Source organism: Citrus sinensis, chromosome 6 (genome assembly GCF_022201045.2).
Source record: "Citrus sinensis cultivar Valencia sweet orange chromosome 6, DVS_A1.0, whole genome shotgun sequence".
In the NCBI taxonomy this organism is placed as follows: Eukaryota; Viridiplantae; Streptophyta; class Magnoliopsida; order Sapindales; family Rutaceae; genus Citrus; species Citrus sinensis.
In genome coordinates this window covers 13,502,289-13,515,754 of record NC_068561.1, presented here as the reverse complement: position 1 = coordinate 13,515,754, position 13,466 = coordinate 13,502,289, and the positions used below count along the sequence as shown (strand labels likewise).

Here is a 13,466-nt window from a genome sequence, read left to right as displayed (position 1 = left end):
TTTTATTATTATTATTATTATTATTATTATTATTATTAGATAGGCTGATAGGCTTGGAAAAGCACATGGGCTTGAATGAAAAAAATATATATACTGATGAGACTTTTTTGGGCACGGCCCAAGCACGACACGTGTGGACTCGTGCAGTGGGCCGTGCTGGTCTTAACAAAAAAATTGAGCATGGCACGACATGGCCCACCAAATTGCTGCCTTGTGGACCCTCGCGGGCCTTGATTTAATAGGTCGTGCTATTGCCACCTTTAACTATAGTAGAGGTATTCTAAAATTTTTCCTTTTTAAAATAAAAGGTTAAGATATGTAGCACTATTCAATTAAAAATAAAAAATGAAGTCACCATATTACAACCGTAATCATAAATCCCAAATTTTTGGAAACTACAAAGCCAGTACAAACAGCATATATAATTTGCATGGATATCAATTTTATGATCTATGTCTAAATACTGTTGCTTCAAATTTAAACATATATATATATATAGTAATTTTCTTATTCAAGATCTTAAAGTGCGGAAAAAGTTCAAAAAAATTTTAAAATCGCAGGGTTTTAAAGGCTTAAACCGCACGATTTATACGTTTTTCTGAATGTTCCCGTACTTTAAAATTTCAGATTGGAACATTTATATATATATATATATAGTAGTTTTCTGGTTCTAAATTTTAAAACTGCGGGGTTTTAAAGGTATAAATTTAGAAAAACTAGTTTTAAAGTATTATGATTTATGGAGACAGAATTGATCTGCGAGCACTGAAAATAAAAAATGAAGTCACCGTATAACAATCATAATCACAAATCTCAAATTTTGGAAACTATAAAGCCGGTACCAACAGCATATGCAATTTGCATGGATACCAGATACTCTCTCTCTCTCTCTCTCTCTATATATATATATATAATTATAATTACACAGCCTTTGAAATTTCTCCCGCACCTGACGACTCATCAGCTTTGTACTTCTCACAGTCACTCTGCACAATCTTTGCCACCGGTGTCTCTTCAGCATGAGCCATGTCATGCTGTTGAACGACAAGCACAGAAGACACGACCCCCTGCCCCGACGACGCCAATATGTCCCCAATTGGCCCCAACTCCGCGTGCTCAGCCTGCCGGTCCGCCAGCTTTGCTATCATTTTCGACGGAAATCTACCTTTACCGACAATTATAAGATCATAATCGCCACTCCGGCCAAGCGTCAACACTCCCTCAACAATGCTGCTAGTCACTTTCTCCGTATAATCTGCCACACCATTCCACTTGCTCCTAAATTCAGCCAATATAGTCTCGTCTAGCTCCTGAATCACAATAAATTTTATGTTAGTTTCACAATATTATAAATTTACTTTTTTGTTACCTCACGCAGGCATTTAAGGTGGAATCCAAACCTAAGCCTAGACCATTTACGATTGAATCCAGACCTAAGGCCAGAATGTATGGAATTATAAGAGTTTAGAAATGAAGTTGCAAACGTGCCTTTTCTTTTTCTCGGTTCATTTCGGCAGTGGAGAAGCTGTAATTCTTTTCACTGCACCTAGATGGTGACGGCCGTAACATAACGCCGTCACTCTCCAATCCTTCTTTCTCGACGAACTTAATAACGGTCAATTTAACTGCCGGATGTTCGGCCATCATACCACCTAATTCAAGAGCCTCCCGGTCATCGGGCCCACCGAAGAATATTATGCAGATCCTCTGCGCCACTGTGGCAGTGGGCCCTGGAGTCGGGGACCCACTACCGAATCCACGGTCCACAAGCACTCCCACGGAGCACGGAGCGTTCTTCAACACCCTCTGATTAACTCCTCTCCAACCGTGGCCCAGATTCTCCATTGACTCATCGTCCGCTCCCCTCCATTGTTTATGGAAAGGTAAAATAATCATCGTCACCCTCTTATTCTCCGCCACGTGGCAGATGTCTTGATCCATCGTTGACAAGGCAGAAATGGCCGTAGTGGGACGAACAGAAACCCGGCCGAGTTGACTGTAGGCTTGAAAAGCACCTGCAACTCGGTCGTGCCACTCGCCGCGCCGGAAGCGATTAATGAACGGGAGGCCGTTCTTTCTGGCGCGTTGAACCATGATGATGGAAGAAGATCGCTCAGTAAGCTCGACTAGGTGCATGATGAAGAGCTTGAGCTGTTTCTGTGTGCTTCTTGTTGCTTCAACGAGGCTGATGAGTGAGGACACATTGCCTGGACCGTGGAAGCAAGCGAGGATTCTGAACACGTCCTTTGAGCCAGCAGCTTCTCTGGTGGCAGAAAGATCACGTAGCTTGCGGTGAGTGACCGCTGAGGTGCCTTCGCGAGCTGGCTTGTAGATGGCCATGACTGTTGGGGTTGTGATGAAGGTGGTGAACAACGCCATGAGTACTAGAATTGCAAAGCACTCATCGTTTAGCACCTGTCGCACAATATTTTGCAGGAAAAGAAATGTCAGTATATTACTTCAGTCCATAAAATTCACTCACATAATCTTAATGTATTATTATCATTTTTTATTCTTTGTTACGTGTGCATATACAATAATGTATGATCAAATTTAAGTGAATTATTTTTATATTCTTATCTAACAATCTTTAATTATAGGTTGTATAAAAAATTCTAGATCCTTGTATTATTTTAGTTTAATTTTTATATCACAATAATTAAAACTATGGTGTAGTTACCCTTAATTTGAGTACTAGTATCTATCTATTCCACTTGCTAGTGGATGCTTCGGTGCTTCTCATCACTTACTGAGCCATGTTGATTAATTATGTATCCAAGTCATAGAAATATTCTTAACTTATATCAGCTAAATTTAAAGGTAGCAATGCCACTTAATTCAAAGGAAGGATCTGGACGGTTTCTGGTGAGGTGAGGTATGAAATAATTAAATCAAGCCAACGATAAATCATACGAAAGTCATAGTGAGAAGCAATTTTAGCATTATGCTTTTACAATTCGAAAGAAACCGAGCTATCTAGACATATTTAAATAAAGTTTTGATTAGTCAAGCCGGCTGACAATTTCCTATATGTTATCGTAAACCAACTTTTTGTTCCTATTGGTACACTTTTTAAAGAAGAACGAAGGGCGGTAAGATAATAATGGTCAAACAGGACAACATAAACTCAGGTCACAGAGTCCTGGGTCTTTGGGATTGCAACACGTGGGGTTGTCTTGAAAGAAAATCAAAGGCAAAGGTCTTAGACTTTCCATTCATTGCTTGTAATGTCTGTCAATGTATGTATACTGTCATAGTTAGTTGAAACATAATAGTCGCAAAAGAGTGAATGGAAAAGAAATAATAGTTTGGGAATACTCGACATTTTTTCTAATCAAAAGGGTATATATGCAGACATTTCGTAAGTGTCCAAGTCGGTGTGTAAAAAGCAGAGAAACTAGAGCTAGTGCTGTCTAGTAGAAAGTAAAAAGAAAAGCTAAAATTGGTACATATGGCAATAATTTTGTGGCTATAATTTGCAAGATGTTAGACTTAATTTTTAAATATAATGACAAGTTATGGACTAGCTACAATTAAGCCGACTCCAAATTATTTTACTTTCAAAATTCAAATTTTCACTTTCGATAAAATTAAGTTCATAGATAAACTTATAAATATGTAAATTAAGAATAATCTCATCCACAAGTTAATTATATGTATACGACTTAAGTTATCCAAAATTTAAAATTTCCATTCATTTTCACTTTTTTATTTTTTTTCCCGCTAAACCGTCTGTTAATTTCGATACCTTATTATTGATTTTCCTAATTTTCAAGCAATTGTCACAAAGAGACAATATTAATTAAAAAACAAGACATTCCAAGTGATCCCCAACAAGACAAACGTAAGCTACAATCAGTCATATACTTTTATCCTCTTGCTATATTAGACAATCAATGACCCATCATTGTTTCAACACAAGCCATAGAAATTGGAGATGTTTACGAGAGGAAGAAGAACCTAAAGAATTAGTATAAAGTTAAATCACTAATCAATATTTGTATGTGAATATCTCATTTGCTATATATATGTGAATGTGAAGCTATCTCAATAGAACCGTACATTTAAAATTAACCATATGTAGTTTTTTTTAATTATCATCACTATTATTGAATTTTAAAATAAATATATGTTAAGATTTCGTAAAAGGTGATATTCAACCAAAAATTTAGACAAACTGTTTGACCAAAAAAGAAAACATAAAACAAGTCTTTTTTATTAAGTCAATTCCTAAAATGAATCTGTTTTAATATTTTTTTATTAGCAACTTGTATTCCAATTGTTTTTTTTTTATTTTGTTGAATGATCACTAATATTTAAACACAACTAAGACACCACCAAGACAGAAAATGTGATTCTGTTCATGTTACAATATTAATATAACATAACAAAAATGACAAATGCTATTTATACTACAATTCTATCGTTTTTAACTTTTTATTATGACACTGTTTTCTTAGTGTTTGAATAACATTTTGCTTATTCAACGGGTGGGTCACAGGTGTACGCAGTACACCCCCTCTTACCCCTCCTACTTAAGTCTTTCACGTGCATGAATTCCGGACAGCCAAATATGACTTGTAATTTGACAAAGTCAAGTCTGGCGAAAAGCGGTTCCTCCGACTCAATTGCTCAACTGATCGACTCGAACTTTCTTATTTTAATTTCTTTCGAAAATGAGACAACCTTTGCGTGCAGTTCATTGCTCGACGAAAAGTATAAGAACTTATAATTAAATTAGATGGTCTATTATCTCCTATAGTTACCTTAGAAATTTAAGTAGTTTCTTTCGTTTGGCACTTGATTAGCTTTCCAATCATAGTCAAATCAACCCATTCATTACCTTTGACCCAACTACTCCATACTAAAATGAAGGTCCAAGGAACAAGAAAAGAGATAAGCCAAAAAATTGCTTCCAAGAGAACAGACAAATTCATGCGAACGCAAAAAATTGAAACTGACCTTTTTCTCCTTGCCAATGTTAAGAACAATGAGCTCCACGAGTCCTTTCGTATTCATCAACACGCCGAGCGCTATGGACTCTCTCGCCGGTATCTTAAGCATCACGGCCACAGCAAATGTTCCAAGAATCTTGCCCGCACATGCTGTTGTTATCACAAGCGCCAACAGCCCCCACGACTTTGCGTCGCGTATGGTGGCCACGTCAGTCTTTAATCCACTCGACGCAAAGTAAAGCGGAAGCAGCAAGCCCGACACGAAATCTTCAATCCTCTCAATCAATCTCTCCGCAAAATTTCCTCCTTTCGGAATCGTTAGTCCGAAAACGAATGCCCCAAATATAGAATGGATTCCTATTAGGTCAGTCATGAATCCGGATACCATGACGCCAGCTAACGTTAAGCAAATGTAAGCTTCATCTACGACGTCGTGTTCAGGAGAGCAGCGGCGGGCGACCCATCTCATGGCCGGCCGGATGACTGTCAACATGAAGATAACGAAAGCGAGGCCGGAGAGGAGTACCCATATGGCTATAACTGGGCTCTTCTTTTCTCCGCTGGAAGCGGTGCCGTCTCCGGCTATGGCAACGGCTAGGGCTAGGAGGATCCACGCTGCGACATCGTTGAATGCTGCGGCGGACATGGCGGTTTCGCCTACTCGAGTTGTGAGGAGCTTGAGCTCTGCTAATATACGGGCGAGGACAGGAAAGGCTGTGATGGAGAGAGCGACGCCCATGAAGACCAAGAATGGGCCGTAGCCAACTTGGTCAAGGCCGTCAATGGTGTTTCTGAGGACGAACGCGACGCCGATGCCACAGACGAAAGGCAGAGAGATTCCGGCAAAAGCTATGACAAAGGCCCTTTTGCCGCTCCGTCGAATTGAGCTCAAGTCAAGCTCAAGGCCAACAAGAAAAAGGAAGAAGAGAAGACCTATGCTTGCCACTGATTCGAGCGTCGGAGTGCTCCATTTTGGAAATATGTGATGCATAAACTCTTTGTTTCGGCCAAAAGCTGATGGCCCCAGCACAATTCCGCCCTGAAAGAAAAAATTACCACACAAAAAAAAAAATAATAATAATAAATAAATAAATAAAAGAAACTATTTGATTATTTAACATTGGGGTTATTATTACTACTTATTATTTTTTCTTAAAATACGTACAACAATTTCAGCAATGACTTTGGGCTGGCGAAGGGGTCTGAAGAGGAAAGCGAGGAAGCGGCTAACAACAAGGATTAGAGTTGTTTGAACAATCAATAATGGGAAGGCAAAATCCAAAGGATTATCGCCTTGCCATACTCCATTTGATGAGGTTTTAATGGAAGTTATATTGAACGGCATTTTTTTTTTTTTTCAATTTTGACTTAATTAATATAATAACTTGAGGCTGTGTATTGATGAGTATAGTTATTGACTATGCTATATTGCTATGATAATTATCATGAATGGGAAAAAGTTGCAGAAGGAAGGGTGTGGAGAGTTAGAACTTAGAAGCAAGTGGAAAATGAAGAGGGAGTTTAAGCAATTTATAGAGGCAGCTGCCTTCGTTGCGTGCTAATTTTGTACGTATCCTTCGATAAAAGGTTCGGTGCTTTACTGCTTTTGTTATCACTGTTAGTTCCCCGAAATTGTGAATGGTGTCACGAGTTTTTTCTGCCCAAATTTGTAATTTTTGGTTGAGTGAGTTGACCAATGGTTTTTAAATATTTTTTTTATGATTAATTATCGTCTCATCGAATACAGATCTTAAGAGAGATATTAAGTTATACAATTATTTATACTTCGTACACTTAATTTTTAAAAAAAATTAAAATTTTCAAAATTCTATGTAGGCTACAATTTTTTAAATTAAAAAATTAAAAAATATTTGAAGTATTTTTAACAAATGAAACAATCACCAATGCGTTCATCAAAATAATAAGAAACCAAAGACGACAATTACATGAGGGGATTAATCAATTTTTTTTTATACAAGTTTGTAGTAGTTTAGTAAAACTTTTGTTGTGTATTATATTATCATAGAATAATTATTTTGCCAATGAAATTCATTCAACGTACGAGTTTCTTCCAATTCCAATTAAGCAATTGGGAAAATTGAAACAATTGGCTTGATTCCAAGACGCCTCCTAGAGTCTGATAAAATAATTGTAAGCAGCCAGAGCTCGAGGAAGGGAAGGCGGAAGCCACTCTTTTGAAAATAATAATAATAATTATTATTATTATTATGAGCACGTCACTATTAATTCTCAAACTTTTAATTCAGAATATAAAAGTACTAAAAATAAATAAAGAAAAAGATTCCTCGCCGACTAAGCCAATGAATCTCCACTTCAACGGTACACGTTATTACCGTCTCCAGTTATCTCTCTGGTGGCGTCTCAGATTCGGCCTTGATGAAACTTGAGAGTAATAATGTAATTTTAGATGTGAATCATGAGCTACACGTGGCAGTAGTGGGGAACAGTAGAGGTGGCGTCGGACGCGCTCACACTTGTGGAAGTTTAAAGAGCTTGAAAATTGCAATCATTATGAAGGTAAATTATCAATTGTCAACCCAAATTTTTCTCCATATTCAAAAATATCCTTAAGCTTCTTTTTCTGTAGAGTAAATGGTAGAAAAGAAGAGGAATGAAAAGGAAATAGGAGGGGATAAAATGAGCGAAAAAAGTTTAAAATTTGTTCAGGGCTACATTTAAAATTTACAAAGTGTAACAATTTTTTACTTTTCCATTAAACATGACAGAAAAACTTAACAAAATGATTATATTTCTCTTGAAGTAATATAACAAAGTCCGGAGAATTATTACCTTTTGTAATTACGGGTGAAAAAGTGATTTTTCTTTTATTACTATCATTGGTTCAAAAATTGATAGGTTTTGTAAATATTAGCATGTTAAATTTTAAATTATCCTTCTGACACCATCAAAAAGTTAAAACATGTTAACAAGTAATGTAAACAAATGATACAATTTGTAAAATCCGAAAGGATCACTGAATAAATTTAAATTTTTAAGATATTTTTGAACATTAGAAAAACTATAAGTGGACAATTGACTATTTCCAACTATGAATTATTTTTATCCATTCAAGTCTCTTAATTATTTATAAGTTGTAAAGTAGAAAACAAGAAATTTGTGTGAAGTCACGAGAGTTGAAGAGTTGGCATTTGCCGATATGATCGTCATACGTGTTTCAGGAAAATATGGCTGGACGAGTTGCCGGATAACATAACTTATTTTGTGACAAGAAAATAAAACTCAATAAAAATCTGATTTAAAAAAGTCAACATGATGATGATGATATATGAACATCAGAACATGTTCTCCAAATTCATTATTAAAGTAGTCATCTTTTGTTATTTTCATATAAGCTTTTTCTTAATTTACCGCTACCTATGACAACACGTAAGGGTAGCAAATTATTTTAAAATTCTCAAGTAATAACGTGATTAACGTCCATATCTTATAAAATATATAATTGTTGTAAAACTATATTAGAACAATATTGTATTGCTTAAACTTGAAAATAAATAGTAAAAGAGTATAACGATTTTTCATTATTAATATGTGTAGAAGTAATTTTGTCACATTAGAAAGCTTTATTTACTTCCCGTAGCTATGAAACTAATTAATTAATTATTAGCAAATTAAAGTCAAAATATAATTTAGGCTACACTAAAATATATATTTTTGGAGTGTGAAATTAGGTGCGGATGCATGGTAGTTTATCAGTGGCTAATTTTATATGTTATATGTAGTGAAGCTGTTAAAAAGAATGGTGATGTTATACTTACTCACTTGAAATAATTAATTTATATCTCGATCGGTGGTTATCACATGTGCCATTTATTAATTTATTATCATAATAATAAAATAATTAATATCACACAATTAAAATATAAATTAAATTTCCCACAAAATAAGTATAATATTATTATAAAAATAAAATTCTTGTGTAGTATTTGATGTTGTTATTATCACCTGTACACAGCTATATAGGCTAAATTCATATACCTAAAAGTGTGAACGTCTGAAGGGGTAAAAAAAATAATAAGAATAACAATTAAGATTTGAATCTTTTAAGATAACGTTTACTTTTTGGGACGAGATCATCGACCTCCACAATTTCCTAACGGCGCTGATAAGCTGGACAAAATCATCCGTGTTGAACTTTTTATTCAACAAGGCGTCTTAATTAGCATATATAATATCATCACGAGATCCTTGCAAAAAGTTATTTAAAGTAAGCCGTCGTCATTTTTGCTAGCTTCCCTGGTTGATGAGATTTGGCATCTGATGGCCATTCTATTCATATGTACGCATCTTGTTACTGCCCTGAAATAACTACATCAATGTGATATTAAGATGATAAGATCATTGGGAGTGTCAAATCACCTCAAAACCTCAGTTGGGTTCAATTATTGGTTCCTATCTTGAGTAAAGATATCGATTCATTAATGGATATATATTACTCAACTTATGCATACATTAATTATACTTTAAGGATTGGGTTGTGTGGACTGCCGTACGTTTTTCTTGAGTTGTTATTTAAAATAAAAAAATTATTGTATGTAAAACAATTGAGTTGTCATGGATGACCATTCATAGATTTACTATATGTAACATTATGTAACATAGTCTAGCCCTTATAGTTGTATATTCAAGATTATATTTTTAAACATTGGAGAACTGATCTTGAATTTTTATTATCTCAACAATCTAGCTTCTATGGTTTATATACAAGTTAATCTGCACGCATGTGTTTGACAAAGTGTCTTCTCCCTTTTTTTTTTTTTTTTTTTTTGGTTTCAGAAGACACTGGAGCAAAGGCAAATAAGTATCTCTCAATTACTGATAAGAACATCATTAAGAATCAATTATATGAGTCATGGTGAAAAGCTTTTCAATCCAGACAACTAATGAAGTCTATCATGATTTGTGAGTCAAAATTGCTGCCATTATTAATGTTGTTCGCTTTGTAGAAGGTTGAAGGGGTGGGTAAAATCTTTTAACTCCTACTCCCATCAAGATTTGAAATCGCAGTTAAATAAATTAAAGGGTAATTATTTACTGTCCACTTGTTTTTTCGTATTTTTTTAAAAATACACAATTCTTAATTTTTTTGCTAAGCTCTACTTGAAATTATATTTTTTTGCACTTGTCCACTGCCATCTTCAAACCGTTAAAACTTTGCTGAGATCATCAGGGTAAAATGGTAATTTCACCTATGTAATTTGGACAATATTCTGTTAATTTTCTTAATTGTTTGGAGACGGCAGTGGACATGTATAAAAAAATATAATTTCAAGTGGAACTCAGCAAAAAAAATTAAGAATTGTATATTTTTAAAAAAATACAAAAAAAAAGTGGATGGTAAATAATTACTCTAAATTAAATTGTTCGAAAACCACTTGCGCAGGCTGGTGGGGGCAAATTGCTGCCAATATTATAACATGCATATACAAAAAGCGTTACCGCCATTGTGACATGTGTACGTATAAGATAAATAGCACGGCTATTATGGGATGCAAATGTAAAAGAAATGACCAAGTTATATATGTTGATTGATTAAACTTGTTTATTCCAGCTTTTGGTCGCAATATCAACCATCATTGTTTCCACAAGAGTGTCAGAGGATTTGCATGCGCGTTTGCTATTATACACACACAGTTGTGGAAAGTGGAATCTATTTTCTGGGTCCTGACTGTCGGTAGGAAATGGAGAATTTATGCAGTTTAATTTCACAAACTACAATATAACTAGATTCATCATCAATGGGTCCTCGTCGCACGAGCAAATGGGGCTTTCACTTTCAATTCGAAGACGAAATCCGATGTAGTTGGCATTAGGGTTATGGATTGTCAATGGCAATAACCATTTTATTTTCCAATCAGATCAAGAGCAAACGCAAGTTGCCCGTGAGTCAAAACATCATCAACTAGCAAGCTATAGCATTATCAGTCACAATAGTGTTTTTGTTTTCATTTCCATTAATTGTCCAATTATGCTATTTATTTGGAAGCATGGTGAATGCATCGTACACCACACAAATTTTATATCATTTTTATTTTTCCTGAAAAGTACTGAAATCTGGTTGCGCTTCACAGAAATCACTTACTAACAATTAATTAAGAAGATTTACGTACATTCAACTGCCCCTAAGAAAATGGTTCAAAGCCACAAACAAATAATTCAATTTTTTTTTTCTTTTTTGCATCAATCACATAACAAATTGATTTTGTTTGGAGGACCTATTTAGCGGTCGGCAAACACCATAATATCGATCGAAATTCTAATGGATGATCATTGAAGTTTGAATAATGGAGAATCCACCAACATTAATTTACATTCAGATGAATTTTAAAGGAAGCCACTATCAAGAAAAGTCATGGCCAAAAATATTTTGCTTGTCATCGTTAATCGAGAAACTGCTATCTTCGATTAATTGATTAAAAGTATTTATTGCGGCTATATCAATGTCATATGCCTGGCTGTTTCCTAGTAAGTTGATGCCGAAATAAGGACCCAAATATCATTTGTTATATCATCTGGCTGTTTTGATTAGTTATTATCCATAGGAAAAATTGGATTATCCAATTTGTGCAGACACCCTAGTTGGGAAATTAATATTTTGAAAGAAAAGAAGATATTATGATGTAGGACGTTATTTTAGGATCTTAAAAAAATTTTAATTAGGTTTTTTTTTAATTTCTAATTAGAGTTTTTATGTGTTTTATCTTTTATTTCAATTATAATTGTGATTTAGTTTCCTTTTTAAGTAAACTTAAAGAAGTATGTTTACTCTATTATAAATAGGGGGATATTATTATTGTTTTCATAACGTGGCCTCCGTTATTAAAAAAAATACCCCTTTTGTAATTCCTTTAAAATTATCTATTTAAATCTCTCTTATACATCGTTTGGATCAGAGCATCATCTAATCTCGTTTAACATGTATTTAAAATCTCATTGAATTGTTTGCATTAGAACGAGATCTAATCATGCTTCGATTAGAGTGTAACTTATTTGCATTGGCTTGGTCCAATGCTCGAACTACATCTAGTGCTCATATACCCTATCAACTTTCCTTTTGCTATCCCGCTCCGTCAATTGGTATTAGAGCGGGTTCTATCTACTTGCATAGCTTTCCTAGCTATCCTACATCCATCCCTACTGAATCCACCATTGAAAAGGAAAAAAAAATCAAAATCCCCGAATCACAAAACCTTAGCTACCACAGTCACCTCTACTACCTCCATAATTCGACCACTATCATCTCTAGCCATTACAACCAACATACTCACCATCCACTATGACCAAACCCTAAGAAGCCCAACCACAACTACTGCTCGTAACTACCGTAAATCACCCAAAACCTGCAGTTCCATCGCTAGCGCCACCACCAACATTGTAGCCTCACCATTGATCACACGTCATCATCAAACTTCCCTCAAGCCGCACATCCAATATCAACAATCACCAAGTCCAATTAGCTTACATAATTTCCGCTGCGGAAACACAACCAAGCACCAGAACCACTACTTCAAGTTGATTTTTTGATCTAATCACTGCAATTATGTTTAGCATGTGGTCACGATTGCATTCCTTACCACTATATATACTAGATCAGATCATCACCACTCCAAATCACGGCCACCAGGCACCAGCAACACTAAACCTGAGAATTGACCCTTATTTACAATTTTACCATTAGTTGTATTTCTAACTTGAGAAAAAATGATAAAGATAGAGTATCACATTTTATATTTTCTCATTGATGATATTTTGATTCGATATGAATGATTGATGATTTTCTTCAAATCAGCTCATCGAAAGTAGCTGTTGCTTATGCATCATTTAAGTTGACAGGTGACACTTTAGATTAGTGGGAACAACTATAAGAATCAAGGATTCAACAAAGGCAAAAAGAAATCAAAGAATGGATTTATATGAGACAATTAGTGGAAGACTATTTTATTTATTGATGACATTGAACCATCTCTTTTTACGCAGATAAAAGTAAAAGATAATGAGATTGTTGATCTATATAATACTTTTAAAGAAGATGTACAAATTATTCTTGATTTTAGCATTGAGCTTAATGGTACGATTGAGTTTGTGCAGCAAAATCAAGTTAAAGAGACCTAATAATGATTGATATGATTATGCCTATCCACGTTGAATTGTAAGAAGGATATTCTTGAAAAAGATTTGACTACAAACATAAAGTTAGTTAGCAAGATCATTGAGCGAGATTTGGCAAAAGACTTAAAAGGCTTGGAAGTGATTTGTTCGTATAAGACCTCACCTTTTCAAAGAGTTACTCATAAGCGCACGAAAAAGATGAAGCATGGAGAATTTTGAGTTTCAAACATGAACAACAAGTGAGGCTATGAGTTCAATCTCCAAGATGTATTGATGCTTCACTTAAGGTTCCATTATCTAGAAAAAGTCGAGGATGAGTTTTTCTTCAAGAGCGGAAGGCTGATAGAGTATGTTATTTTAGGA

The 13,466-nt window shown here is 34.9% G+C and overlaps 1 protein-coding gene across 1 annotated transcript; it reads right to left on the bottom strand.

Annotated features, from left to right (window-relative positions):
• Nucleotides 1-766: 766 nt before the first annotated feature.
• LOC102630665 (cation/H(+) antiporter 20) lies at nt 767-6,468 on the bottom strand. Its single transcript, XM_006480718.4, has 4 exons — nt 6,121-6,468; nt 4,963-5,994; nt 1,489-2,415; nt 767-1,310 (listed from the first exon to the last, which is right to left on the bottom strand). The coding sequence occupies exons 1-4, from the start codon at nt 6,298-6,300 to the stop codon at nt 921-923; spliced, it is 2,529 nt and encodes an 842-aa protein (XP_006480781.1). The 5' UTR covers nt 6,301-6,468; the 3' UTR covers nt 767-920.
• Nucleotides 6,469-13,466: the final 6,998 nt, after the last annotated feature.

Bases quoted from the DNA above. Each gene is read 5' to 3' on its own strand.
- LOC102630665 (XM_006480718.4), bottom strand. From the start codon at position 6,300: ATGCCGTTCAATATAACTTCCATTAAAACCTCATCAAATGGAGTATGG. The intron at 5,995-6,120 runs GTACGTATTTTA...TTTTTCTTTCAG, and splicing joins AAGTCATTGCTGAAATTGTT to GGCGGAATTGTGCTGGGGCC. The intron at 1,311-1,488 runs GCACGTTTGCAA...ATTGTGATTCAG, and splicing joins TGAACCGAGAAAAAGAAAAG to GAGCTAGACGAGACTATATT.